Source organism: Vicia villosa, unplaced genomic scaffold, assembly GCF_029867415.1.
Source record: "Vicia villosa cultivar HV-30 ecotype Madison, WI unplaced genomic scaffold, Vvil1.0 ctg.002934F_1_1, whole genome shotgun sequence".
NCBI classification, from domain to species: domain Eukaryota; kingdom Viridiplantae; phylum Streptophyta; class Magnoliopsida; order Fabales; family Fabaceae; genus Vicia; species Vicia villosa.
Genome location: NW_026706072.1, coordinates 69,115 through 96,525, shown reverse-complemented (window position 1 = coordinate 96,525; position 27,411 = coordinate 69,115). Strand labels below are relative to the sequence as shown.

The 27,411-nt window shown below is 33.8% G+C and overlaps 3 protein-coding genes across 3 annotated transcripts; 1 reads left to right on the top strand and 2 right to left on the bottom strand.

Annotated features, from left to right (window-relative positions):
• Nucleotides 1–254: 254 nt before the first annotated feature.
• LOC131640089 (protein root UVB sensitive 2, chloroplastic-like) lies at nt 255–4,729 on the bottom strand. The gene is made up of 9 exons (XM_058910493.1): nt 4,384–4,729; nt 4,188–4,276; nt 3,999–4,083; nt 3,204–3,263; nt 3,020–3,113; nt 2,805–2,902; nt 2,436–2,615; nt 1,397–1,519; nt 255–1,295 (listed from the first exon to the last, which is right to left on the bottom strand). Exons 1-9 carry the CDS (start codon nt 4,474–4,476, stop codon nt 873–875), a joined length of 1,245 nt encoding a protein of 414 aa, XP_058766476.1. The 5' UTR covers nt 4,477–4,729; the 3' UTR covers nt 255–872.
• Nucleotides 4,730–9,393: 4,664 nt separating this feature from the next.
• Nucleotides 9,394–11,822, top strand: LOC131640094 (actin-depolymerizing factor). The gene is made up of 3 exons (XM_058910499.1): nt 9,394–9,553; nt 9,696–9,961; nt 11,394–11,822. The coding sequence occupies exons 1-3, from the start codon at nt 9,530–9,532 to the stop codon at nt 11,542–11,544; spliced, it is 441 nt and encodes a 146-aa protein (XP_058766482.1). The 5' UTR covers nt 9,394–9,529; the 3' UTR covers nt 11,545–11,822.
• Nucleotides 11,823–12,619: 797 nt separating this feature from the next.
• Nucleotides 12,620–14,387, bottom strand: LOC131640095 (inorganic phosphate transporter 1-4-like). Its single transcript, XM_058910500.1, has one exon. It carries the CDS (start codon nt 14,385–14,387, stop codon nt 12,777–12,779), a length of 1,611 nt encoding a protein of 536 aa, XP_058766483.1. The 3' UTR covers nt 12,620–12,776.
• Between the last annotated feature and the right edge of the window lie 13,024 nt (nt 14,388–27,411).

Genomic DNA, 27,411 nt, shown 5'->3' with positions numbered 1-27,411 from the left:
ACTAACTTTATTTATTTTTACTCTATTTCAAATAGCAGTAGTGCTTTCAAATCATTTTTTCAATTTTATTATTTTAATTAAAATTTATTTCATTCTTTAATTTTTAATAATTTTAAAGAGATGTCCATTCGAAAATAGAAAGAATAAAATGATGAATATGAATAAAAATTGATAGGAGTTTTCCTCATCTTGGTGAAGGAGTTTTCCATAAAATACACTTCCAGTTCCATGCTCAAGCAAAAAAAAATGTATAAGTATAGTAGGAGGACAATATTAAGAGCATTATATTAAAATTTATTGAGGTGTTTTAAACAAACTGTGGTATTGTCAGAGAACTCTGAGGTTGCAATCTATTTTCTGATGAAAAGGTGTCCTTCCTCACCCATACTCAACATTAGTTTTTGAGATTTAAGGTCTGGCTCATCAGCTTGATAATGTTGTGTTTCAGCATATTTTTCATGAGAAAATCAGTGGCCGGGAGACCTTGGCAAAACACATCATCCCTCTTTGACCCCACCTGTTTATCATAGAGACTAAAGACTATTGACAGCATACTTTCTAACACATATTTGTCAATAGATTCTCTTAGAAATGAAATTAAAATAGAACCTAATAAATTATGTGAGCAGAATTATAGGGACATGAATATTAAATTCTGTATCAGTTTGTAAGGAACAGGGTTATTGTTAGTCTTTACATACTCATGAAGGAAAAAAAACAGTACAACTAAATACTATTCTTAAAAATAATAGCTAAATGTACAGTTAATGTATTATGAATCATTGAATTTACTCCACCAAGAGTACATCAAAATCTCTCAAATAATGAGTAAAATCTTTACTGACACCAATATGGGATTTTCATAAAAAACACTAAAATGTGAAGCGGCTACCAGTTCCGTCCAGAAAACGATCAGTGTGCCACCCTTTGCTTTGTAATTCTTTTAAAAACACAGGAAAGACTCCATTCATTTTGTCGTATGCTTCTTGCAGAACACTAGCACTAAGCTCATGGGAAGAATTCTCAGTTTGTGCAGCAAATGCAGCAACTAACCAGCCTCTCAATGCATCTTCACCACTAGCATCTTGTTTCAATACCATGTCCATGCATTTACCCCCATGATTTAAAAGAAACTTCTCCTTAGGGAATACTTGTTTTAATTCAACAAGCTTCGATGGTTTAATAACCTCGTGTAAAGACTTCCCTACTCTTACATTTCCAGCATCTTCGAGTCTCACAGGAAAAAGTAGATTTTCCTTGTATCTTAGGTCAGCAGGGCTTGATACGATTCCTGCCTGTTTTGGAATTCAATTAACAGTCAAACACTAATATTTTTTTCAAATAAAGGAAGGAAAAACGAAAGGAGAGTTTGTTTACTAAATAGTCCAAACCAGACCTTGAGAAAATCAGTCACTATCATTGCAGTTCTCTGTGGATTCAAAGTATTGATAGGAGTAGCTCTCATCTCTTCAGACACAGAGTATATATGTATAGCTGAAAGGAGAGGACAAATGACCAACTGGCGCAAAATGTTCCATAATCAATCAGTTGGAATCATCAATAGAATGTATGTTTTGCATTTGAGTTCTACAACATTATTAATAATATCTCTATACAAATAACTAGAAGAAAATATTTGCTTCCTTTATTTTTTGAGTAAAAAAGTTTTGATACAAATAAACACTAATAATATAAGACCAGCGGTAGAAAGGAGTCGACCCTCAAACAATTGACAAAAAAGGCTTCACAAATCGATTGTAAATCATCAATAAAATATATATTTTTCACCAAGGCATGCTGCATGCCTAATAGCATCTCTAGAAAGTAAAGTAAAAAAAGAAATGTTTCCTTTCACATTTTGAGTAATGGGGTTGTGGTCAGGGCCGGACCCAGGTTACCACTTGTGTAGGCAGGTGTCCTCACTTAGATTTTAGTTTTTACTAACACTAATAGCCTTAGGTCTTGAAAATGTTAAATTGCTGCAGTTCACATTAACAAGTCAAACTAACTAAAAATGAATGGTTAAATGACACAAAAAAGAGTTCAGGGTTAAATTCTTAGAGGGTAAAGTGTAATCAACCCAAATAGCTTTGTTGGAGCCCATGAACTAAGTAACTAAGTTAAGCAAACAAGTCATGTTAAGATCCATAGAAGAGAGAGACTTGGCCCAAACTTGTTGGTGCTAGCAGTAAATATAACCATGAAGTTTAAATCTGGAGTGCCCTCATAAGTCCAATATTACAGAACAAATTTGTTCCCCTGTTACTATCCATTTTTTCTAGAATTAAAAATTGTTTTCCTTTTGTTCCAAGTAAATTGGTACGTCGCATTGAACCAGCTTTAAAAGGATTCGATAAAATGCATAATCCACAAGTCCACAACCAAAGTTAAATCTAACACTTAAGCCAAAGAACAAACAAATAAAATCTCTATACCTTTCCCTGCGTTGATGCACAGATAGTAGAAGCTAATTGAATTCCAATTCCAATTCCCACAACATTACAGAGAGTCGAAAAAGCCTCCCCTTTAGCAAAAAGGTCGCTGAGATTTCCCTCTTTAGCAAACGAGGAATATATAGGCAATCTTGTTGCTCTAGCTGCAACAACAGCCATCCCCTGTTAACTCCATAACAACAGAATGAGACGTTAATATGTTTAAAAAAATTATATATTCACTATGAATCTAGAATAAGATGCTAAAGTTCTTAATAATGAAGTACATAGGCTTTAATACATAATTAGCCTAGAATCAACTTTAAATTGCCACAAATGTCATAACGCGCTATTACTTATAAAAATATAAACCTTGGCAAAATTTCCTAGGCCTGCCATTTCAAGAAAAAGATGTGGGCATAACGGAGAAAGCACTTCCAAGCCCATGCCCAAATCATAAAGCACGTCAGCTGCAAAATGTAGAGTTAATCACAATAAGACAGCTTGTACACTAAGCAAATTACAACAAATATAAGAAGAGAAGAAAGGGGTAGGATGAAAATAAAAGCTCTAGCTCAACTGCATACCCAGCAACCTCCATCGTTTAGGCTCAGAATCCATTCTTGCACCCCAATTGCTACATATTATCTTCCCTACATGTTGCATTCCGTCCTTTAAAATCTGGATGTGAGTAACACAAACAGGGTATATTAAGCTTATGCCACAATTACCAGTCTAAGAAATTGTCAACAGAAATTATTATCAAATTACCCAGCTAACAGCAGTTGCCTGAGCAGGAGTCGGCCGCAACCCTGCAGCAATTAGCAGTGACTGCACAACAACACACAGATAATATTAATCAGATGTACATACTGCTATTTTTATTACGTTAGGAACAAATAGAATATGAATAAAAAGAAGGTTAAACATTCATCAGCCATTTTGATTTTTAAATGTGTGAGGCATTGTCATTATAGTCTTTGAAAGTATCAAAATTACAAAAACAAAAAAAAAATCCCCAGTGTCTTTTGTTAGTAATTTTATAGATTAAACAGACTAACGAAAGACCCATTCAAAGACCAAACTAACTTATGGTATGTTTGGATACGCGTTCAATACTCTATTCGCGCGTATGCTACCGTGAAAATTGAGAAGCTACAAAACTAAGCTTTTGTATTAATGTGAAAGTTCACCGTGCTTTAGGCAATTCCAACGTATATCCAAACACACTATAAGAAAATACAGATTCAATGGCCAAATGGACTAACAAATATACATTTATGTATGTTTATTTAATTTTGATACAGCTAATGTGACACCTAAGGTTTTAAGTAACGGTCATGGTCGCGTAAAGACTTACACTATTTCGGTCTTTATAGATGTTGTGATACTGAATTTGGTCGTCGTGGTATGAATTAATCACAATTTCTTTTTCATCAGAACATCGGTATAAATATCAGCACCTTCTAATACCGTTTTCACGATAACATACCATTTTTAAACCTTTACTCCATAAAGAATCTACATTATTCACTAAGATTTTTCAGACTGTATGAGAAAATGCACCTGAGTGGATAACACTGACATTGCAGCACTAGTAACATGTTGCACAGCTCGAAACTGCGTGTATCTAAGATATCCTTCATTTACACTACAAAGAAAACACATGAAATTGAATCCCTGAAAACTAAGCCATAACTATAACTACAACTACATCATAATTTCAGTAAAAATAAAGAATAAAATTGAATGTACCTGTATGGATAACCAGAGGGGAAAAACTTGTTCATGAAAGATCCAGCAACCTTTTGGTATAACGGTCTAGAATCATCCACAAGAACTACCTATAGAGAAACCATAAACATTTGTTAGGGTAACGAAAGAGCAATGAGTGGTTTAGTGTTAAAGTATGCATTATAGAAAATGGTTGAATTGAATTGAAATGGCGTACTGAGAGTTGACCGTCGGGTTGAAATTGGTGGCGGCTACGGACGGAGTTGGAAGTTTCGAACCAGAAGAGAGGAGTTTCTTCGTTTTTCTCCATTTCGATACTGTCAATGTTGAAGTCAAGCGACGTGTGCGAACCAGAGAGAGATTGGGGATGATGCGTGCTGAGAAGCAGAAAATACGTGAGATGAAATGGATATGGTGAAAGGTGGGTTTAGTTAGGAGAATTGAAAACTGTCTGCAACTACGACGGAGGCACCAAGAGGAACATGACGCTGGTTTAGTTTGGGTTTACACGATAGAAAGGACAAAGAAAGGAAAAAAAGTAACAAATAATTGAAACTAGGTTCTAATAAAGGGCACTTCAAAAATATGCAAGAGAACATATGGCTATAGTCTTGCATATTTTCAAAGTGTATCGATGTTTCTAGGGGTGGACATTGGGCGGGTTTGGGCGGATTCGGACCCAAAATACCTACACAGCTCAATATAATGAAATTTTGTTTATTTTCAAAGTGTATGTATATCATCAAGAAGCATATTAGAATTACTTTAATTTTAGTACAATCAAACGTTAAGCGTGTCATCGTGAATCCCAAGCAAACTACCAAAACAAAGTTTTCTTTAGGTTCGCTAATACACTATCATCAACATTTAGTATCATAGAGTCATCATTTCCCTATTGTCATGACAATCGACACTCACCAAATGTCAAAGTCTTTTAAGGCGTCGTCGTTTGTTTATCATCATTTCAAGCCATGTTATCTACAATCCACAAAGTATTACGCTTGCTAAGGTGTCTGCGTTTGTTTTTCATCAAATCACTCCATGTTAGTCCACATTCCACCAAGTATCAATCATGTGAAAGCATAGATATTTGTTTCTCATTAGACTGATTCATTACAATCCACATTGAATAAAGTGCCAAGCTTGTGAAAGCATAGATCGTTCACTATCAATCCCCATATTGATAGTTTAATTTCAGCGAGTTTTCAAACCTAAATTATATTTCTTTTAAAAATTTAAGTGATTGACACATTTAGTCAAGTCCATTGTTCTTACCCTTATCATTCCTTTTTTATTTATCATCATATTGATCTCTAAAGTAAATTTTCACTTTTTAAATTATTATTAAATGATGACTTTTTTGGTTTTGTCACATCAAGTGTACTATCTTCTTCTCTTTTTCTTTACTATTATTATAACTTTTTAGGTGGACACTAACATGAGATATTCTTTCGTCTGACTCATTTCTCTAAGCCTTTGTGTAAATACTCAATTCTTTTTCATTAATTTAATTTATTACCACTTCACTTTTTAACATTTTCTCAAATCTTTCTCTTTTTTTGTCAAATAATCTAGCGGCTGTAATTTCATCATTTAAAGGTGAACAGGTGAGATGTCACGGGTTCAAACTCGCGTCTCTGTATTCTGATGTCTTTGCACAATTATCAACTAAGTTAACTTAAATACTTCATTTCTTACCATTTCATCACCTCAATTGTATATGTTACTCTCCCTTTATTGCCACGTCCCATTGTCGGTCTTGATCAAGGCTAGTATCCACTACCTCATGTAATATTCTTAACATGCTTCATCTGTTTATGACTTATATTTTTTTCTTTTCATTTAATATATATTTACAGTCGAGCTTCCTAAAATTATATTCAAGGCCGATCTTCTGATCGAGTTGCGCTCAAGACAAAGTTGTGCTCCCGAGATGAGTTATGCTCAAGGTTGAACTCTCAAGTTGATCTATGCCCCCAACTCTCCTTTGGGAACAGAATTTCTAGGCTGAGTTGTTGCTCGCGAGCTCTCCTTTGAGAGAATCTTTGAGTGACGCTGAATTGAGCACACATATATAGACTTCCTCGCCATTGATTTCTATAGCATGTTTTTTATAAGAGTTTAGAATATTTTTATACATCAGATTTTATTTTAGATTTACTTGTTCAAGTGTATTCAAAGTGTTGAAGGTGAGAAAAATACAAGAAAGGAGGTTGAATTGTGTTAACTTTTTCTTCTTTTTTCTTTAAAATACTCATACCAGATTCTGAACACAATGTTAGAATATGAGTCAGAGTCCAATGATAGCAGGGGAATAAAAGTTCAAGGTAAAGAAGAACACAAACGATATATTTTGGTTCCTTCCACAAACCATGAGTAGTCCAGTTGCATTTTACTTCCAAGAGATTTTCACTATGACATCTTATTACAAATACTCAAGCACACACGCACGAGACTTCTAAATGCTTGAACACAAAAGTAAGAGATTTCAATGCTCAAGCACATAAGCAAGATACTTCAGATGCTCAAGCAACCAGCAAGAGACTTCAAATACTCAGGCAACAAGCAAAAGACTTCAAATGCTCTAGCGACAAGTAAGAGACTTCAAATTCTCAAGCAACAAGAAAGATACTTCTAACAACCTATCTTACAAATAAAAGATTGTTTCCGATTTACACTTAATATACAATCATAAGTGTAAATAAAATACAACACAAAAAGACTCTAAGACTTAGGAACTTTTGAGAATGTACAATTGATAAGAAGTTCTAAGTGTAGCTTGTGCAATACTTTGATAGAACAAGAACTCTTTAATTGTTAAGGCATAATGTTGTGTTTTCTCCAAGATTCTTCAACTCCTTTTATAGAGGAATACTAAAGAGGCGTTAGAGAAGACTTCATGCATGGGAGTCTTTGAGAGAAGCATCATCAAAGACGTTGGAAAGCTTCCTAAGATGGTTAATGTTGTTGAGAGGCCATTTGAATATCCTTTGCTACAAGAGGAATTATCAGTTGCAATCCTTCAGTCTTCTGCATATTTCTACTAAGTCTTCACATGGTCAGAAGAGGACAATCACAAGAAGATAAAATGGCTTCATGTTCTATTATGATGCAAATAAACGATAAATCAAATAATATAATGTACAAATAAAACTAACGAACAATCAATGCCGATAGTGACTGTTGTTAGAATAATGTAGGGACTAGAGAGCATTGATACATAGTGTAGTACTAGGCACCTTTGTGAGAGACACACCACTTGTCCACCTAAAACCTTAGGATTTTGGGTGAATAAGTGGTGTGTCTCTCACAAAGATGTCTAGTCCAACACTATGTATCAATGTTCCCTAGTGAAAAATTCCCCTAACAAATGGCATCAGAGCTTGGTTCAAAAAAGGGACTGACTCACTTGTATCGAAAATTCCAGGAAACGGTGTCCCGTTGCAAGGTGTCAACTACGGTTCAAGTGTGAGGAGGAGCATTGTGGACTCTTACTTAAAAGGAGTGTAAGAATAATAATGCAAGTGTGAGTAAGTGGGGAAATAGTCCCACATTGAATAGGAATGAATTTAGCATTTATAAGTGGGAGAACTCACTCACGTATCACCTTAAGGTTTTAGGTGGACAAATAGTGTGTCTCCCACAAAGGTGCTTAGCCCTACATTATGTATCAATGCTCCCTAGCAAGAAACCTCACTAACAACTGTAATTTCTAAATGCATAGACCAATTACATGACAGTTGCACACCACCTATAAACTCCTATGATTATAGTCGTTGCTATATGAATTGCACGTTTCTCTTATTCTCCTAATATGTTATGCAACATACTAAGTGTTATAGATTTAGACATAATTGTCCTTCATGCTTGCAAAAAACATATTTAGTTAAATATTCATTTTGTTAGAGAAACAGTGACATTAAAAAACTACTTATCCAACCTATTCTTGTTTAGGGATGACAAAAATATCCAAACTCGCGGATAAAATCTGTCACAGGTACGGGGCGAATAGTTTAATAGATATGCATGGATAAAATAAATTGCTATTTAAATACCTGATTATTAATGGATATGGATACAAATTTAACGGTACCATGCCCGCGGATATCCATATCCGTTAATAAATTATAAAAATTAATTAAATATTATTACTTCATTATACTTTATCGTTTCATCTACTAAAAACCTAAAACATAGTCTCCTCATATTTTTTTTTAAAGTTTTCTTTGAAGAAAACATTTATATTCTGTACAAATCTTATTGGTCATTTCATATTTAAGTTTCTTCTATACTCCATGCCTCACTTCAACAATTCCACTGTTCAACCAACCAGTACCGTTCTTTTTCCGTCCAATTAATGTCATTTTTTCTACTCATCCGCCGTTCGCTCTTCCACAATAACTCACAATCACAATATCATTATTTTTTTATTTTGTTAAAAAGGAATTGTATTGGATATTATGCTTTGGTGAAAATGAAGGAAATTAATTTGATAAAATTTTGTTGTTAAAATAAGAGAGAATTGTATGAATGTTATGTAATAATAATGTCTTGTATCTTTAAAAGAAACTGAAAATATTTTTTTTTCAAAACATAATTTAAAAAAAAAAAAGTGTTATCTATGGATATCTGTAAATAATCACGGATACTTTAAAACCCACAGATTATTCGTTTAACGGATATATCATATTTATCTAACGGAGTAAACACAAATATCATAATAGATATCCATTTGCATCCCTATTCATGTTACTTTACGAATAGCCGACACATTAAATAAACCCGTTGCCACTACAACCACCGAGGAGAAGTATTACAAGTATTAACTTTCAATCATTTAACTTTTTTTTATAAAATATTATCTTTGTAATTTAGTTTCGTCTAATTAATTTTGATTACTAAGAGTTGGTTAGAACTTTCTTACAACTCAACCAACTACCCAAAACACCTCTATATATTGAGAAGCCAAAACAGTTTTAAGCTTAAGTTTTGAATTGAATAAATATATAGATCAGAAATTTATAATAAGGTTTCTCAAGCTTCAACATTTTTTGAATGATAATAGCAAATTAATCTTATATTCTTATATGCAGCGAATCGAACGTGGATTTTGAAGTGCTAACCCAAGCAGTGAACAAAAGTGGGCCCATGGGGCGGTGAAGAATCTTAATTTCTAATGCATTATTCACACTCCCTCAATTCATTCTGTTCTCGTTAGCGTTGCCTCAACGCACCGCCCCACTCTTATCATGTTATAAATTTTTCTAAACTATTTTATTATTTATAAAACCACTCCAAACTCTCTTCTCTAAAATTACTCAATTTCATACCTTCCAGTTGCTTCAGCATCTTCAACTCTTTCCATGTCTTTCAGAGGTCTAAGCCGGGTAAAATAAAAAACCCTCTCTAATCGTCATTGATTTTCTCTATTTTTTATTATTCCGAGTTTTGCTATTTCTAGATTGGGTTCACCGATTGATCGATCGTTTAGGGTTTTTCTGACTTGATATGTTTGAGTTATGATTGCAGCCAAATGCTTCATCTGGCATGGGTGTTGATGAGAACAGCAAGAGTACTTTCATGGAATTGAAGCAGAAGAAGGTTCATCGTTATGTTATCTTTAAGGTTGATGAGAAGAAAAGAGAGGTTGTAGTTGAGAAGACTGGTGGTCCTGCTGAGAGCTATGATGATTTTGCTGCTTCTTTGCCTGAGAATGATTGTAGATATGCTGTGTTTGATTATGATTTTGTTACTTCTGAGAATTGTCAAAAGAGCAAAATCTTCTTCATTGCATGGTTAGTTTTTTCTTCTTTTTTTGTTTCCTCTATTTTAAATTTTACATCAAAATATAATGATTATTGATGTCCGAACCATGTTTTCAGAGGCTCTGTGTAGGTTAGTCACAGTTGAACGGTGTCAAAACAAATATTGGCCTTATTTTGCCATGGTTTAGTCATGACATATTTTATGAGGCTCTTTTTAGCCACAATTTAGCCATGTCTAATTTTGAGCCATGTGCGATAGTCCGCTTTGCACGCCCTCAAAGACGGCTCTGGTGCCAATTTGATACCTTACCAATTCCCCCTAAGACGTCTATTATGCATTGTTTTGTGCAAGTAGCATATTATTATATTATGATTCATGCACTGAATATATGTTTTGCAGTTTCTAAATAACTATGCCATGTGATTAATTTGAGTATGTCAAAAGAGACTTTTTTTGCGCGTTTTCTGATTAAGCAGCTATATGTATTATTTCATTGTCTTGGCCTAAATTTATTGTCTTATTGTTTTGATGTAATGTTGGTTTTTTTATTTTACTAAATGTTGTAGATTAGAATGAAGGATTGTAATATTTAACTCCATGTGCTTCAAATTACCCCATATCCATTTTAGTTGCAGCTGTCAGATGTATACTTTTCATGAGTATTTTCTCCCAAGCGCATTTAAGTAGCTGAGAGTTATGCTAGAATGAAATAGTGTGTGTGACAAGTAAAACACTGTCAAACATCTTCATGCTTCAGTTTAACCATATTAAGAGTAATTTTTCTGATTGTTTGGGGCAGGTTAGAGTTTAATTTGTCCAGCTGTAACTTTAGATTTTAATGTAAATAACATTTAGGTGTCTTCAAATGTTTCAATTCCTCTTATTTCATAAGATTCTATTTATAGAGCCAAATATTTGCGTGTGATGACATAGTGTTCCTCAAGAAAGAGGATAGGGTAGCCTTCGTCATTTAATATTATCACCAAGATGCCATGGGCCATTCAATGGGGGACTCTCTTCCCCTCTCTATCTCCCAAGTTTTCGACGGAAACAAGTTGATGGGCTCTGGAAGGAAACAGTAGTCTTTGCCATTGTTCATGTTTAATTCATTAACCAAAATAGTAGTAAGTCATACTTTCATTTTTTTCTTGTCGAATTGATTAAGCACTCGGTGGCCAGCACAATTTTCAATCTGATTGTCTATAAAAAAACTACTCTTTAAATAGTTGTCAATATTTTGTTTGAATCGCATCTTTGCTGTTGCTACTTCCTAATAACATATTTTAACAATTTTCTATTGTTTAATTGCTGTCTTGCTTAGTAAACAAATGTCTTACTGGGAGTTGTTTCCTCCTCTTGTTCTTGTAAAGGACAAACTTGAGCTGGAAGTTATTCTACTTTCTCTATGATTCTGCCACTGAGATTATCATTCTTGGTTATTGATTACTTGCTATTGACCAGGTCTCCTTCAACTTCTCGAATCCGCGCCAAGATGCTCTATGCCACAACTAAAGAAAGGTTTAGACGCGAGCTAGATGGTGTCCATTATGAAATCCAAGCCACTGATCCCACAGAAATGGATCTTGAGGTGCTGAGGGACCGAGCACATTGAGATGTTAATGTAGTTATTGATGTTCTCATCAAAATCGTTTACTTTTAATCAATTATCCGTCCTTGCTTTATAAGTTACAAAACCCATCTAGCCACAAAAATGTACCTCCAGTAATATGAATTTGGATTCAGGAGGCCCGTGATGGGTTTAAGCTTCTAGCAGCTACTGTTGTAAATTCCAGTCTGCTTGACTGTACTGTATGAGTTTGAATTTATGGATTCATGTCTTGGATACTAAAATCCGTTGTTATTAATTTGATATCTTATCATGTTTTGATATCTGTAGATAATTTCGAAAACTGCATTTATTGGTTGATGCTTTTGAAACTACTTTATCATGATTGTAACAAAGAACATGACATGAAAAAAAATACAATTGTCATCGGTATTTGAAACTAGTTCATCATGGTTGTAAAATGAGCAAAATGTCCAACTTAAGTTTATGATGATTGTAGTGTATAAGAGTTTTTTGGTTCTTGTCCATGCTCTTTCTAAATGTAAGGAAAAAGAACATTATGCGACACAAATAGCCAAAGAATTTATACGAGGAAGAATTAGAAGTAGGTGTATTGGCACAGAATTTTCTGGTGATAAAAGAATACAAATGTGATTTTTTATAAAAGTTTGACTGTTGATGCCATAAAGGATGGACTAAAAACATTCAAAGAATCTTATTCTGTGCTGACCACAAATGGAAGACACAAGTTAATGAAATAGAAAAAGTTTCAATTGGTTTTGTTTTGTACCAGTGAACTAGTGCTGAAAGCATATGCTGTAAATAGTCTGAAACCTCAACCGCAACTAGTAGCTTAAGGATCAATCATTTTACGTCTTTGTCAGTACTCACAAGGAAATAAAAAATTGTCAAAGTAGAAGCACTGTTGTAGACAATGAATATTGGTTCTTTGCTATTTATATTCATATAGCTCCATGTAATTCTTTTGATAACACTAGCTCAGTAAAAAAAATTAGAAAATTAAAGAAAAAAAGAAAACTGAACAGAGTGATTGGGCAAAACTGTATTGAAATTGTAATGACTACATAATCAAATTGTTTAACACCATTTCTAACACTGATGTTCGCATAACTAATGGTTCATTAGTTCCCCTGAAAAGACCCAGACTAAATTTATAAGAAATACAGAAGAAGAGGGGAAGGGAATGCTTTTGTGTCTCTAAACAAATTGAAAGATAATGCTTTATTACAATGACAACAAGATAAATAAACTCAAATCTACACAAGTGAATCTGTTCTTTGGTTATCAGAATTAACTTGCTCCAACTCTTCATTGGCTTCAATTTCCTCTACTTCCTCTTCATTCTCACCTGACATTTCTTCCAATGATTTTCCATTTGCCTCAGGCACCAAGAAAGTAAACAAGAATCCCAAAATGTTAACCACACCCAACACTATCAGAGAATTCTTCACACCAATACCTGCAGGGTACCCCGCATCAGCTTTAGCCTTGTCCTTATTTTGTGCCAAGTACAAGAACCCGAATGCACCAACTATAGCACCAAGCTTTCCCGCTGCGGATGATATTCCATGGCAAGTAGAACGGAATCTAGCCGGAAAAATCTCTGCCGGTACAACAAATGTGGTAGCATTAGGCCCGAAATTTGCAAAGAAGAAAGTTAAGGAATACAATACCACAAATCCTATTCTGTTATCCTTATGAGTCCAGTGATCATAAGGAATGGCGAGAGCAAACATGAACACGGTCATGAAAAAAAATCCCATCAATTGAATTGCAAATCTTCCTATCCTGTCAATGAGAGCCACGGTAAACCAGTAGCCTGGAACCGTACTGCAAAGAGCAATAAGTGTTTGAGCTCTTGCAATTTTGTAAACCTCCTCAAGTGCATTCATAGTTTGTGGAGGAGGTATCCAACCAACTGCACTGAAGATATCCTTCTGAAATAGATTTTGACTATAAAATGCTATATCAAGTAAGAACCAAGTTGCTGATGTACCAAGAAGATGCAATCCATGACGACTTAGAAACTCTTTTGAGAACAAGCCATATTTCTTCTTCACTTCTATCTCTGGTTCAGCTTGAATCTCAACTTGTAGAACCTTAGACATATCTGCCGCTGCCTGTGCAGTGTTTTTAGCAACTAAAGCGGTGTAACGGGCCGTTTCTGGCATCTTCATCCGCCAATAGTATGTTAGTGCAGCTGGGAATGCTCCTACGATCACTATTATCCTCCAAACGAAATCTGCTTGTGGAACGGTTGAACCGAGTGGATCAACCGCGTACGGTGGAGAATCAAATTTGGCCTTGAATATAGCCGCCATAAAGATTGCAAATATACCACCTGCCAAAATTCCAAACCCCTGCATGGCAAACACTGCAGCAATAAAGGCACCACGAGTCTTCTTATTGGAATATTCCGACATTATGGTAGCCGAAAGCGGATAGTCTCCACCGATACCAAACCCAAGCCAGAAGCGGAAAAAGCATAGAGTTACCATGACAGATCCTGGAGTGTGTCCAAAAGAAAGGCCAGAACCAATTGAACAGAGTACCATAATCATGAGTGTCATTCCATACACTTTTTTCCTACCCAACTTATCACCAAGCCAGCCAAAGAAAAGCTGCCCTGAAAGTGTCCCAACGAAAGCAACCCCATTTACCGCCGCAGATACATTCGGAGGCAATGTTCCCGGCTTCGGTGCACCATCAACATGATAATATATTCGGCCGAGCAACTTGGTAACAAGAGAAATGCAAAACAAATCATATGCATCAGTGAAGAAGCCCATACCAGCTATGATGATTGCTGTGAAATGGTACCATTGTGTTTTCGCCACATCAAGTGCATTTAGCACCTCCTTTGCCATGAATTTTCAAGCTAAAGTCACTAATCTCCTTATCTTCCTCTCTTCTTGCCTTCTCTACAAAAATGTAACCAAGAATCAGATTTGATTAATGAAAGATCTTTGTTTTGAAAGAATACAAATTTCATAAATAATCATATCAAAGATATTATCAGATGGAATCAATCTATAATAATTACACCATCAGTTACACCATCTCATTGAAAATTGAATCTCAACAACAGATACGTAAAAGATGCATGGCATGCAACTATATCACAAAAAATATAAATATTCAAAGGCTCTTCTGCATTTTTTAGGATCAGATTTCAATTGAATACTCTCAAAATAATACTACTACATAAAATCATGAGAAAACAACAACATGCAAAGAATACAACATGAGATCTAAATGACAATGCTGTTGTTAATACTATGAAAACAATAACGATATAAAGAGACCGAAATGAACTAACCTTGAAAGTGTAAGAAAATATAACTATAATATTGCTGTAAGAAGAAGAAATGATAAAGAATGAAGAATAGATCAGTGTGTGTGAGAGAGAAAAGAGAAGAAGTAGATTTTATAGGATCAGAAAATAGAAAATACAAAACAAATTCTATTTTGTAACAAAACATATTCCGGCATATACCTCTTTCCTTTTAATGCGGTTTCGTTTTGTTTAACTCGGTCAACCAATAATACACTGTTGCTTTTTACGACGTCGTTTCATCAAACTTCTGGCTTTAGAGCTGGTGCTAGCTATTGTAAACCGTCCATTGTGTAGTTTCACTAATCTTATGTCATAATTACTGATTATAATTATTAAGGTTTGAAATTAATGGGTAATAACTATACTAACATATCTGCATAATATTTTATTTTTTTATTTTTTTTCTTCTATTATTTATAGATGGATACATGAATATTAATTAACTCTTCAAATATTTGAAGTTATATTGTTTATTATCTTGAGATTTTTTCTTTTAACTATTGGAGTAGCATATTAGAATTTTTTTTTTCTAATTTGGAATTGAGTTTGTAATTTGTATGTGTGTATATATTAGAAGTGTTCATTGTTAATGAACTATATCCAACTAAGTTATATTAATATTCGATTAATTTTTAATTATTATTTCGATAAAATATTGCGGCTAAAGTAATTTAAGTTCAACTTAAAATTAATTTAGAATCAAGTTTTATTTGTAAATTGATTTATAATAATTTAATTTTTAAAAATCAATTTTATATTCTGAACTCTAGAAACAATTTTTCAAAAAGAAATAATTTTTTTTTTTTTAATTTTCGTTTATAAAGTTATTTTAAAAGTGCTCATTGTTAATGAACTATATCCAACTAATTTATATTAATATTTAATTTAATTTTTAATTATTATTTTTGATAAAATATCGCGGCTAAAGTAATTTAAATTCAACTTAAAATTAATTTAGAATCAAGTTTTATTTGTAAATCGATTTAGAATAATTTAATTTTTATAAATCGATTTTATATTTTGAACTTTAGAAACAATTTTTCAAAAAGAAATAATATATATATATATATATATATATATATATATATATATATATATATATATATATATATATATATATATATATATATAAAGGATTCACAAGAGGCAGCACGAGATTCATCTAGGGTAGAAAAATAGGACACATAACCCATTAGTCACAACGTACGCCCATTTATCACAGCGTACATCCACTGTCTACAATATTGGCCCTTTAGTCGAGTCGTCCGCTCTATGAAGGACTTGGACGAAACCACTTAGGAAAAAAATGGGGAATTATGTGTTCTTACTAGTATGAGAAGGAGAGTCAAAGAAGGATGTCATGTTCTCCAAGTATAGGTGGAAATATGTCATGCCAACTAATAGGAGTCTACGATCTAGCCTAGACAAGTTGAGTTTATGCTAGACTTCTTTTAAATAGAAAATGCCTAGGTTTTTTTACAAGTCTATTTAACTAAAAAGGTTAGGCCACATGTTATGAAAAAGCCTTTTAAGCCTATCAGGTCGACCTACTTAAATACATATGAATAATTTTATTATTATTATATTATATTTGTACTTTGAATTAAAATCCAAAAATCAAGCTTAATCATTTTAAAGAACTTATGAAAATTAACTGAAAAAACCTAATGAACAATGTCATAAGTTATTTTCATAAGTTCTCTCAAATAAATAGTATCACAAAATTTATGTAATAGGTAGACTTGAATAAGTCAATGCAAATAAGAATTTTGCCTCGTTGATCTTTTAATTTGTTAGTCTATTTAAATATTAGTTAAATTGCTTATTTACAAATGTTCAAATAAAATAGGCTTTTATGTAGGCTAATAGGTCTAATAAGCGTTCAAAAATGCCATGCCTATGCCTAAAAATAAGCATATGATAGTCCACAAGCCAGACTTAGGCTTTGAAAGTTTTAACATGTCACGCCCAGGACTGGAAAAACCTAAATCGGCCGAGCCTATTCCCACATCTCTCTCCAAGATAATAAGGGAAATAACGACTCTGAAGGTGAGAAAAATACACAAGAGGGGGGGGGGTTGAATTGTGTATCTGGTAAACTTTTACTTCCAAGAACGACAACTTTTGAATCTGACCAAGTTCAGATTCTGAGCAAAAGTAAGTAGCAACGAAAAGATTAAATATAGAAGCAATAAGTAAAAGCACACACAAAAATTATATTAGTTCCTCTCCATCCGAGAATAGTCTAGTCCCCTTGTCCCATAAAAGCTTTTCACTATATTCAGAACCTAATTACAATTTGCTCAATCAACCTAGAATTAGACTTCTGCTCAAGTCCCTAAACAAGAAACTTCCTTGCTCAATCAATCCTTAAAGACACTTCCTACTAAAGTAACCTAGCTTAAAAAACCTAGATCAAGACTTCCTTGCCTAAACACGTCGATTCAGAACTTCCTTTCTAAAGCACGCATGGAAGAGACTTTAGACTATTTTAACAATAAAATATGATACTAACCATTGTGTTTATATGAATGCTTCTTAGTTAAGCAGACACAAAAAAGCTTACACTTTGAACATGATATAAAATGACTACTCCTAAGTGCATAAGAATGAAGTCTTCATTCTTCTTATTCTTCTTGTACAAATAATCTTCATGATTGTGCCTTACTGTTCTATTGATCTCTAGATCATATTCACATTTTCTCTATTTTGAGTCTTTTATTCATATGTGAATATATCTTACTCAATTCTCTTTTTCTCCTATATTCTTTTCACACTTCTGGTTGAATTTTTTTGTGTGTATTCCCCATCTTTGTATATTCAATCTTTTATTTTCTCTTTAAATAGCTACTGAGAAATAGATATATTAGAGAGGGAAAGATTGAATCTTCAAACAACAGAAGTAGTCTTTGCCATACTTTAGCTTGAATAAAGTATAATGAAGTTAATTCCACATCTACTATAAAGATGTTGAGAGGAGCAAAGTAGAGTGTCATTTCCAGCGCAAAGCAGTTGAAAAGACGTGAGAGTGAAGATACTGACGATAGTACCTTCTCTTTAATAGACATAAAGTAGTGTATCGTTTTCACGAGATCTTTTTCAAGATATCTTCTAGTCAGGGACTTCTCATAAATGTTTTTTTAAGCTGGATTAAAGTTAATATCATCTTTATACTTAACTTATTGAGTCAGAGGCTTCTTATAGAATTAGTTGAAGCTTGATCAGAAGTTAGAGTATGTCTTTGGAACCTGGTTAGACAGAGGCTTCAGAGTCTTTTTTGTTTTCAGGACTGAAATTTTCTTTATCACGATCTTTGATTAGATAAAGAAAAAAAACTTTTGGAACAGAGGTTGCAGAGTCATTCCTTATGACACACTCTGTTTGCTTCAAACGATGTATGTCTTTAGACTTTGCTGATCTTCAGATACTATATATCTTTGGTTCAACATGTGATGCATATAATTTGACTTCTTCAGAGTAAAAAAATGCTTTCTTTAGATCTGCATAAATAGAAACCTTGATAGAGTGCAAAGGTTGGGGATGGATTAATGAGGTTGTTTGTCTGCGATCTTCATTGGAGGAGATCTCTTTTTGTGTATGATCATGAGTTAGTTGATAGAGTAATGTTATTCTTACACCATTTATTACACCAAATACTTACACCAGACACTGTTCATCGTATTTGGTTAATGTAGTGTAAAAATTTGGTTAATGCAGTAATGAAGTTGGTTAATGCAACATTCAGGTATTAAAAATAATTTTTAGCAGTCACCAAACTTGGTTAATGCAGTGTAAAAATTTGGTTAATGCAGTAATAAAGTTGGTTAATGCACGTTCAGGTATTAAAAATAAATGTCCGTACATGAATAGTATTCACGTCGTACATGAACAGTGTCGTCCGTACATGAACAGTGTCGTCCGTACATACGGTGTAGGTGTAAGAATTGGTGTAAGAATAACATTTATGTAGTTGATAATATTTTCCTTTTAATTCAATACGTGATTCTCTCTTATGATCGCTATAGGCCGTGTTGGAGAGATGCCAAAGGTGGTGTGTTTTTGCTTGCCTTGGCATACACTACTCTTCTAGACTTCAATCTTCCTCATATATCCTCTTCCAATAGAATGGACTTAATTTTACCCCTCATTTGTAGCATGGACTATTTTTTAAGTTACTATATTCTTTTGGCAACATTTGTTAGATAAGATTCCCACCAGGTTTCATATGTTCAAATATAAGTTATTGTTGTTCCAGAGGGTTTTTTGTGTTCTATATGAGATGATTGGTTGAATTGGTGGTATATCTGTTTGTTACTTGTGATTTGGTGACATCTTTGTGGTATAATATATTTATATGGTTAGAGTGGGTTCTAGTTCTTCCTAGAGAGCTTATATTTTCTTTTTATTTCTTTGAATGGGGTATCTAGAATTAGAGGGGATCTAGTCATGATTTGGCATGTTGTTGTTTTGTCATTATGGAAATTCCAGAATGATATTGACTTTACAAGTATGGTTACTACAGTATAATAGGGGGAAGATAAGAGCATCTTCCTTGCATAGAAATGGTAGTTTGGTAGCCTTTGACATGTTTGTTTAGTGGAGTGTTATTGGTTCTCTCTTTGAGTTTTTTTGTTTTTGTTGTGGTTTCTATGGGGAAAGATCTAGCTTATTTTCCTTTTGGAGTGGTTTGATTCACTCCGCTTTATTTTTTTATGTTTTCTTGTTGAATATGGATTATTAGAACCCATTATTTGTTCCTAATTCTTTTATTCTATTGTGATTTTTTTTATTGTTATGGTATTGGTTTGGTCAGGTTCCTCTTGTACCTTAATTACTCTACTTTATATATATATATATATATATATATATATATATATATATATATATATATATATATATATATATATATATGGATGCATTTGGAAAACTAATTATCTTGAACAATGGATCCAATCTCCTTTACAATGTTGCCGGGTGGACTTTCATGGTTAGCACTTTCACACCCAAGTTAGTTCAAGATTCAAGATGAGTATAGTGAAACTGGAGATCAGAGATTGTACCTTGTTATTAGCATGTGAACTGGTTTTACACTTTGGGTCAATTGGAGTGGATTTGAAATGGATTGGACCTTGGTCCTTTGGCTAGTCCATAACAGTTGCATCCTATGTTACTCCAAGCACTGAAGAAGCTGAGAGGAAGCCTTAAGTATTGATCGTACCTGATAAGGTACTCCAATGCTTAATTAATAAAGAGAGCAAAGGAGTTCAAGTACGGAGAATAGGTGAGAGTGAATAAATAATGGATACCCGACCCTCTAGTGAAAGAGAGTATTTATAGTCTCAAGCGCCGGGCCAAGGTTTCCCTATTTTGGACTAGATTGTTGGAGGCCCAAAATATAGGAAACTGCCAGGATTCCACGTGGTATGGCAAAGTCAGCAAATGACTCATGTCCTGGTTGGAAAGGACGTAAGGTTCGAAGATGCTGACCGAGATTCCCACTGGTGGGTGACCACGTGCTCTTCGTGGAGCACGTGGGGATGAAGCTCCAACGATCACCAAGGGAAGGAGACACGTTTGGGCTTGGACCTCGAATTGGGCATGCCTATCCTTGGGCCTGCTCGGCCCAGTCCATAATAGGAGCCTCCCTAGTTGTTGCTTCTGTTAGGAGTAATGACTTTGAATCATCTTGGTTGTCGGGGAGGACCATGCAGACTCTGAGATTGCGTTCATGACGACAAGTTTTCACTTGAGCCCTTGGCCGGAGGAACTATATGCTTATTTCCCGGAGGTGAGTCGAGGTGAAACCCTCGGTTTGGTAAGTTTTTGGAGTTGAGATGGATGCCCTCGGAGCTATGATGGGGAGCTTGATCAATGGTGTTGGTTTATATGGTATTTAGGGGATAAGCTCGCGGGGAGCCCTGAGGGATCCTGTCGTCGAGGAGATGGGGAATCGTAATTAGAATCTCAAAGGGTATAGTCTCTTTATTGGCCTTTGAATGGGGAACATCGCTAGAGATCTTTACGCGTGGCAGTTGCTAAGGTGTCATTATGACACTGTTGGTTAGCGTTTCCTCATTTAAATATATGAAGATTTTGTGTGTTTCCCGAGTATGACATGACTATCCCGAGGAGATTGTGAGTTATTTCAGTTAAACTTTGATGATTTAAACGAGGGGTCTTTGGTTATCCATGGGAGTTCATGAATCTGCTGGGGATAGTTTATTATTATTCGTATGCACTTTCCGATTAGACTATGGGCGTCCCGAGGATGTTCGCGAAGAATGTGCCAGGGAGGGCCAATGTTATTATTTGGTCAGAGTTTTAGTTTTTTATGCGTTAGGAGGCTCCTCCTCTCCCTTTCACTTGATTTACGGTGGAAGGGTGGATTTGATTCTAGTCGAATTCATTGTTTCATCAGCATTTTAGGTAAAATGGCTAACGATCGTCCTGAGAATGATATTGTCGAGAAAGGCCTTGACGAGCATGGGAAAGGAGGTGTTTTCGTTGAGCATGAAATGAAACCTGTTCCTAGAAGGCGTTTCTATGATTGGGTGGCGCCCGATCCCATAATATAGCTTCGCACTTTGTCATGGCTCCCGATGAGACTTTTAACATAGTCGAGGATGTAGACGAAAGGGTCAAGGAGTCGTGGAGGGCTTTCGCTCCGAAGCCTCACCAAAGGATATGCTCGGATTACCTAGGGAGCCGTTTTCCCATGTACGAGTTTGCGTTCAAGGATGTGGGGATGAGAATGCCTTTCACTAATCTACAAATGAGCGTCTTCAACTAACTGCAGTTGGCTCCTTCGCAACTCCATTCGAACTTGCTCGCCTTCTTACGGGGGTTCGAGCTTGTCTGTCATTATCTTAAGATCGGTGCCACTGTGCCCCTGTTTCTTAGAGTTTTTCATCTACAATGCCAAGGTGGTGCTGCGAGGAAGCAAAGTTGGGTGTCCTTTAAACAACCGAAGAAGTTGTTACAAATATATATATGGATTATGTCTAACATTTTAAGGACAAATCTTTCATAGTGAGACCTCTCACCCATGCCACAATGACGACCTTGTTCGAGCCTGTCGAGCTCGAGGTAGACGATGTTATGACGATCGAGCTCCAGTGCAGGTTTCTTCTAGAATGGCACAATATCACCATTTCGACAGGGGGACCAAGGCCTGCATCTTTAAAGACGGTGATCTGAATACCAAGGACTGTGTCTCTTACCAGCAGATCGTACGATATGTCCAAAGTTTTAGGCCGACGAGGTGTACGACCCTTAATGAGAAACATATTTATGATGCTCATTGGGAGCCTGTCCACGCTCCTCATTTTATTAATACTAAGGCGATCCTTTATTTTGAGAGTAGAGAGAAACTCTGCAAAAAATCTCTTCTTCCTTTATTTTCTATTAAACCCTAATTCACATTTCTTTCCCAAATTTATATTTTCTTTTCTTCTCCATTGTCATTATGTATGGATAATCATCTTGCACCAAGGTTGATGATTCACTCAAGTGAAGAGTGAAGAGCAAGGGATTTCGATTGGGGTAATTGAATCTTGTTCATCAATATTGATTAGGAATTACACAAAAGGGTTAATACCTATTTTCACCCCTGCCATATGGGGTGTATTTGAAAAACCCCCCTGCGAAAAAAAAAGTTGCAATTATTACCTTAACAAATTTTAAAAGTTTCAATTTGAACCTTTAGCCAGCCACATCATCCAAAAATCTGACGTGGCAACTTTTTTTTAATTTATTATTATTATTTTAATTATGTGGCTGGCTTATGTGGCATTCTTTTTATTTTTAATTTCATTTTATTCCACATGGCATTTTTATTATTATTATATTGTTTAGTTTTAAAATGTTAAATATCAAACCTTAAAAAACTGGTCCCATGAGGGATCGAACCCATGAACCAAATCAAGATACGTCCAACACATTACCACTCAGCTGGGCACCACATTATGCTACGGAGTTAACTTAGCTATTTTATAATAGTTGTTGTTAACGTTTCATTATTAATTTTAGTTTAATTACTATTTTCATTATTATTTAATATTAATATTATTAGTTAATAATTAATAGTTAATATTATTAATTAATATTACTAAATTATAAAATAATAATTAATATTTATTTTACTGTTAGAGTTAATTAAATTATAAACTAAATTAAATTAATATAAAATAATATTAATTAATGACGTTAATAGTAAATTAAATTAAATATAAATATTAATAAAAATTGTTTAAATTAAATTAATTAACTTAAATATAACGTTAATATTAAAATAATATTAAATAAATTTAATAAAAATAAATTAAATTAAACATAAATGTTAAATTGATTTAATCTAATATTAATTAGAAAATATAAACTAAATTAAATTAATATAAACATATATTAATTAATAATGTTAACCGTAAAATATAAACTAAAATAGTATTAATTATAAAATATAAATTAAATTAAACTAAATTAAATTAATATAAACTAATATTAATTAAAATTAGTTATTTTAGTTTATATTTTATAATTTAATTATGTTAAACAGTAAAATAAATATTAATTATTATTTTATAATTTAACTAATATTATTTAATAACATTAACATTAACTCATAAATATTAACTAATAACTAATAATTATTAACTAATAATATTAATATTAATTAATAATGTAAACATTAAGTATTATTTTTAATAACGAAGAGAATAGTTAGTATATAGTTTTTAAGGGAGCTTTGAAACGTAAAACAAGTTGTAGCCCAGTGGTTAAGTGTTTGTGAAGGGTGATATGGTTCTTGGGTTCGAGCCCTCATGGGACCAGTTTTTTAATGTTTGATATTTAACATTTTAAAACTAAACAATATAATAATAATAACAATGCCATGTGGAATAAAATGAAATTAAAAATAAAAAGAATGCCACATAAGCCAGCCACATAATTAAAATAATAATAATAAATTAAAAAAAAGTTGCCACGTCAAATTTTTGGATGATGTGGCTGGCTAAAGGTCCAAATTGAAACTTTTAAAATTTGTTAAGGTAATAATTGCAACTTTTTTTTTCGCAGGGGGGTTTTTCAAATACACCCCATATGGCAGGGGTGAAAATAGGTATTAACCCTACACAAAATTTGGATTTAATTCCAACATCTGGTATCTAGAGCACTCACAAAGCGATTCTTGGAAGAAAATTACAATGATAATGAATCATCTAAATGAGCATTTTTCGCTGAGTTTCCCAATTCCGATGGGTTAAAATTATTAGAATTGTTGCTAGCAGATGAAGATGATTTTCTATTACTAAGATCTTTGGGATCTTGTGAAAGAAATAGTAACACCGCTTGCAAAAAGCGCAACGGATGAAGAAAATGATGAACAAAAAAAATTGAAGAAGAATCATAAAGCACTCTTTATAATTCATCAATGTGTTGATCCAGATAATTTTGAGAAGTTGGGTGATGTTGAATCAGCGAAAGAAGCCTGTGAAATTTTAGAAAAGTCTTTTAGAGGCGTAGAAAGGTGAAAGATGTGAGGTTAAAAACTCACAAAAGAATGTATGAATTACTTCAGATGGAAGAAATTCAAAGTATAACTGATTTCGCCACTAGGGTTATAAAACTGGTGAATCAAATCAAAGTATGTGGAGAAGTATTGACATCAAGATCAATTGTTGCAAAGATCTTGAGTTCATTGGCTCCAAAGTTCAACCACATGGTGCTAGCCATAGAAGAGTGGAAATATTTGTCAACATTGAAAGGAAGAGTTTCAAGGAACACTTGAATCTCATGAACAAATAAAGGCTGAAAGAGCTGCAGGTAATTTGAAGAACGATGTGGCTTTGTAGGCTCAGTCAGCAAAAGAAAGGAAAAGAAGTTAGAATGACAACAAAGATAGAAGAGGCTACAACAATTTGACTGGTCGAAATCAACAAGAAGGAAGTTGGTCGAATAAGAGAAAAACCTAATACAAAAGCAATCAAAGGGTGGTGCTGTAAATAGAGGAAGATGTGGTGGTCGAAAACCTGACAAAAGCCGCATTCAGTGTTTCAATTTTCAGAAGTATGGTCAATATTCTAGTGATTCTCCAAAAAAAATAGAAGAATCAAGAAAGTGATGCAAAGCTTGAGAAACATGAAGAAGAGGAAGAGATAATGTTAATGGTCACAACAAGAGATGAAAATAGATTTAAGGACCAATGATACTTGGACTCAGGATGCTCATCACACATGTTTGGAAGGAAATATTGGTTTGCTAACATTAGACAATCAATGAAGAACATGGTGAAATTTGAAAATGACAACACTCTAGCAATTGAAGGTACTGGTGATGTTATGATTATGAGGAAAGATGGAAAAAGGTCAGTAATTTCAAATGTGTGGTACATACCAGCATGAAGAGCAATTTTCTTAGCGTAGGGAAGTTGGTCGAAAATAACTACAAGGTGTCGATCGTAGACAAGATGATGAGAGTTTCCGATTCAAGTGGAAGGTTAATCTTGAAGACTCATATGTATCAGAATAAAACCTTCAAGATTTAACTTAATACGGTGGAGCACAACATCCTTACAACTACAACTAGAAGAGATATGGATATGACACTATCGACTTAGCCATTTCAACTTCAATGACATCAGAGAGTTGAAAATAAGAAATAAGGTTTTAGGGTTACAAGAGATCGAAATTCCAAGAGAAGAGTGTGAGAATGTGTGTAGGCGAAGCAACACAAGAACAACTTCAACAAGGATGCAAAAAGAAATCCTTGAAATCATATACTCTGATGTATGTCGTCAGATCTAGGTGGATTCGAATGGAGGTAACAAATACTTTGTCACATTCATAAACGATTTCAGTAGAAAATTTTGGAACGATTGCAGCTGCAAAGAATCATGTTCAATTTGAGAGCATAGAGAAACTCTGCAGAAACTCTCTTCTTCCTTTATTTTTCATCAAACACTAATTCAAATTTCTTTCCCAAATTTATATTTTTTTCTCTTCATTGTCATTGTGCAGCCATAATCATCTTGCACCAAAGTTGATGATTCACTCAAAAAAAATTGGTTGAATTAATTGAATCTGGTTCATCAAAATTGATTAGGAGTTACTCAAAATTTGAGTTTAATTGCAAGAACAAGCACAAGTAAAGAAATACATTAAAAAAAATCTCAACCTAGACTTTGTATGCATAAAAAGGTAATGTGGCCAATGTTGAATTCAACTTTTATATGGTATTATTGAAAATAAAAATGATAATGACTAATTTTAAGAAAATAGAATAGGCATCATAGGAAAAGAAAATACAGCAATATATTTAACCCAAATAAATAGTAATTATAACATAGGATGTGTTAGTGTGGAATGAGACAATGAACAGTTAATATGTGGCACCAGCATCGTGATTATTTTGTAACAAACTAGAATTAGTCTTTCTTTTTTTTTTGTTTACAATCTGAAATTTGTTTTTCTCATGGGTTGTATCTTCTCTTCTCTAAAACCTATAAAATCTTCTCATTCACACAAGCTTCATTCATTATAATTTCTTCTTACAACAATATAGTAATATCTTGTAATTCAAGGTTAGCTCTTTTGTCCTCTCTATTATTATTCTTTTCTTTGTACTAGCATTAACATTATTGCCTATATCTCATGTCACATATTTTTTTAAATCATCTCAAAAACTTTTTCTGGAATTAACACATTCATGTCAAACCCTGATTAATCCTTTTCATGCATGCTGCTATTTTCTCATGATTTTGTGTAGTAGTTTTTTTTGAGATGATTCAATGAACCTCTGATCTAAAAAAATGCATTTTTTTGAGAAATGGATTCTCTGCAGTTTGATAGTAACTGCAGAATAATCTCAACCATTTGATTGTTATGATTGTTTTTATATGTTTATTAAACTTTAAATCTGGACCATTTAATTTTAATCCTAAAGTCTAAAAGTACCAACTATGCAAGGCCGTCTCAAGTTTTAGGAGGCCCTGTGTAGATTTGTCACAGTTTAACCATAAAAAACTAATAGAGGCTCTATGTACTCATGATTTAACCTACCAAATATTTTATGAGGCCCTATTTATCTTTAATTTAATCCTAAAAAATTTGAGGCCCTGTGCGGTAGCCCGCTTTGCACGCCTTTAAAGACGGCCCTGCAACTGCAACTGTGTGACAGTGTTATTTCCTGAGTACATAGAATTACGATCCGTTTTCTTCGTGTGTGTCTGTATATATATGTTACATTTTCAACTTTTAGATTTTTTTCCACCATTTATGGTGTATGAAGCTTTGAATTTTTATGTTTGTTATATATTTGCATGCATCTTTTGCTTACCTTAATATAGAAAAAAAAACATACACGGTGATAGACGTGTTCAAAAAAAACCTTATATGATAAAGTTCTAATAATTAGACCTCCTATAAATGACAACGGGTCGGGTCGGATTCGAATTTCGTACTATCTAAACCCGCACTCAAAATCGGCACCCGAACTCAAAGGATATTCGAGTGGAAAAATAACACCGACGCCCACACCCGTTGGGTTCAGGTTTTTTC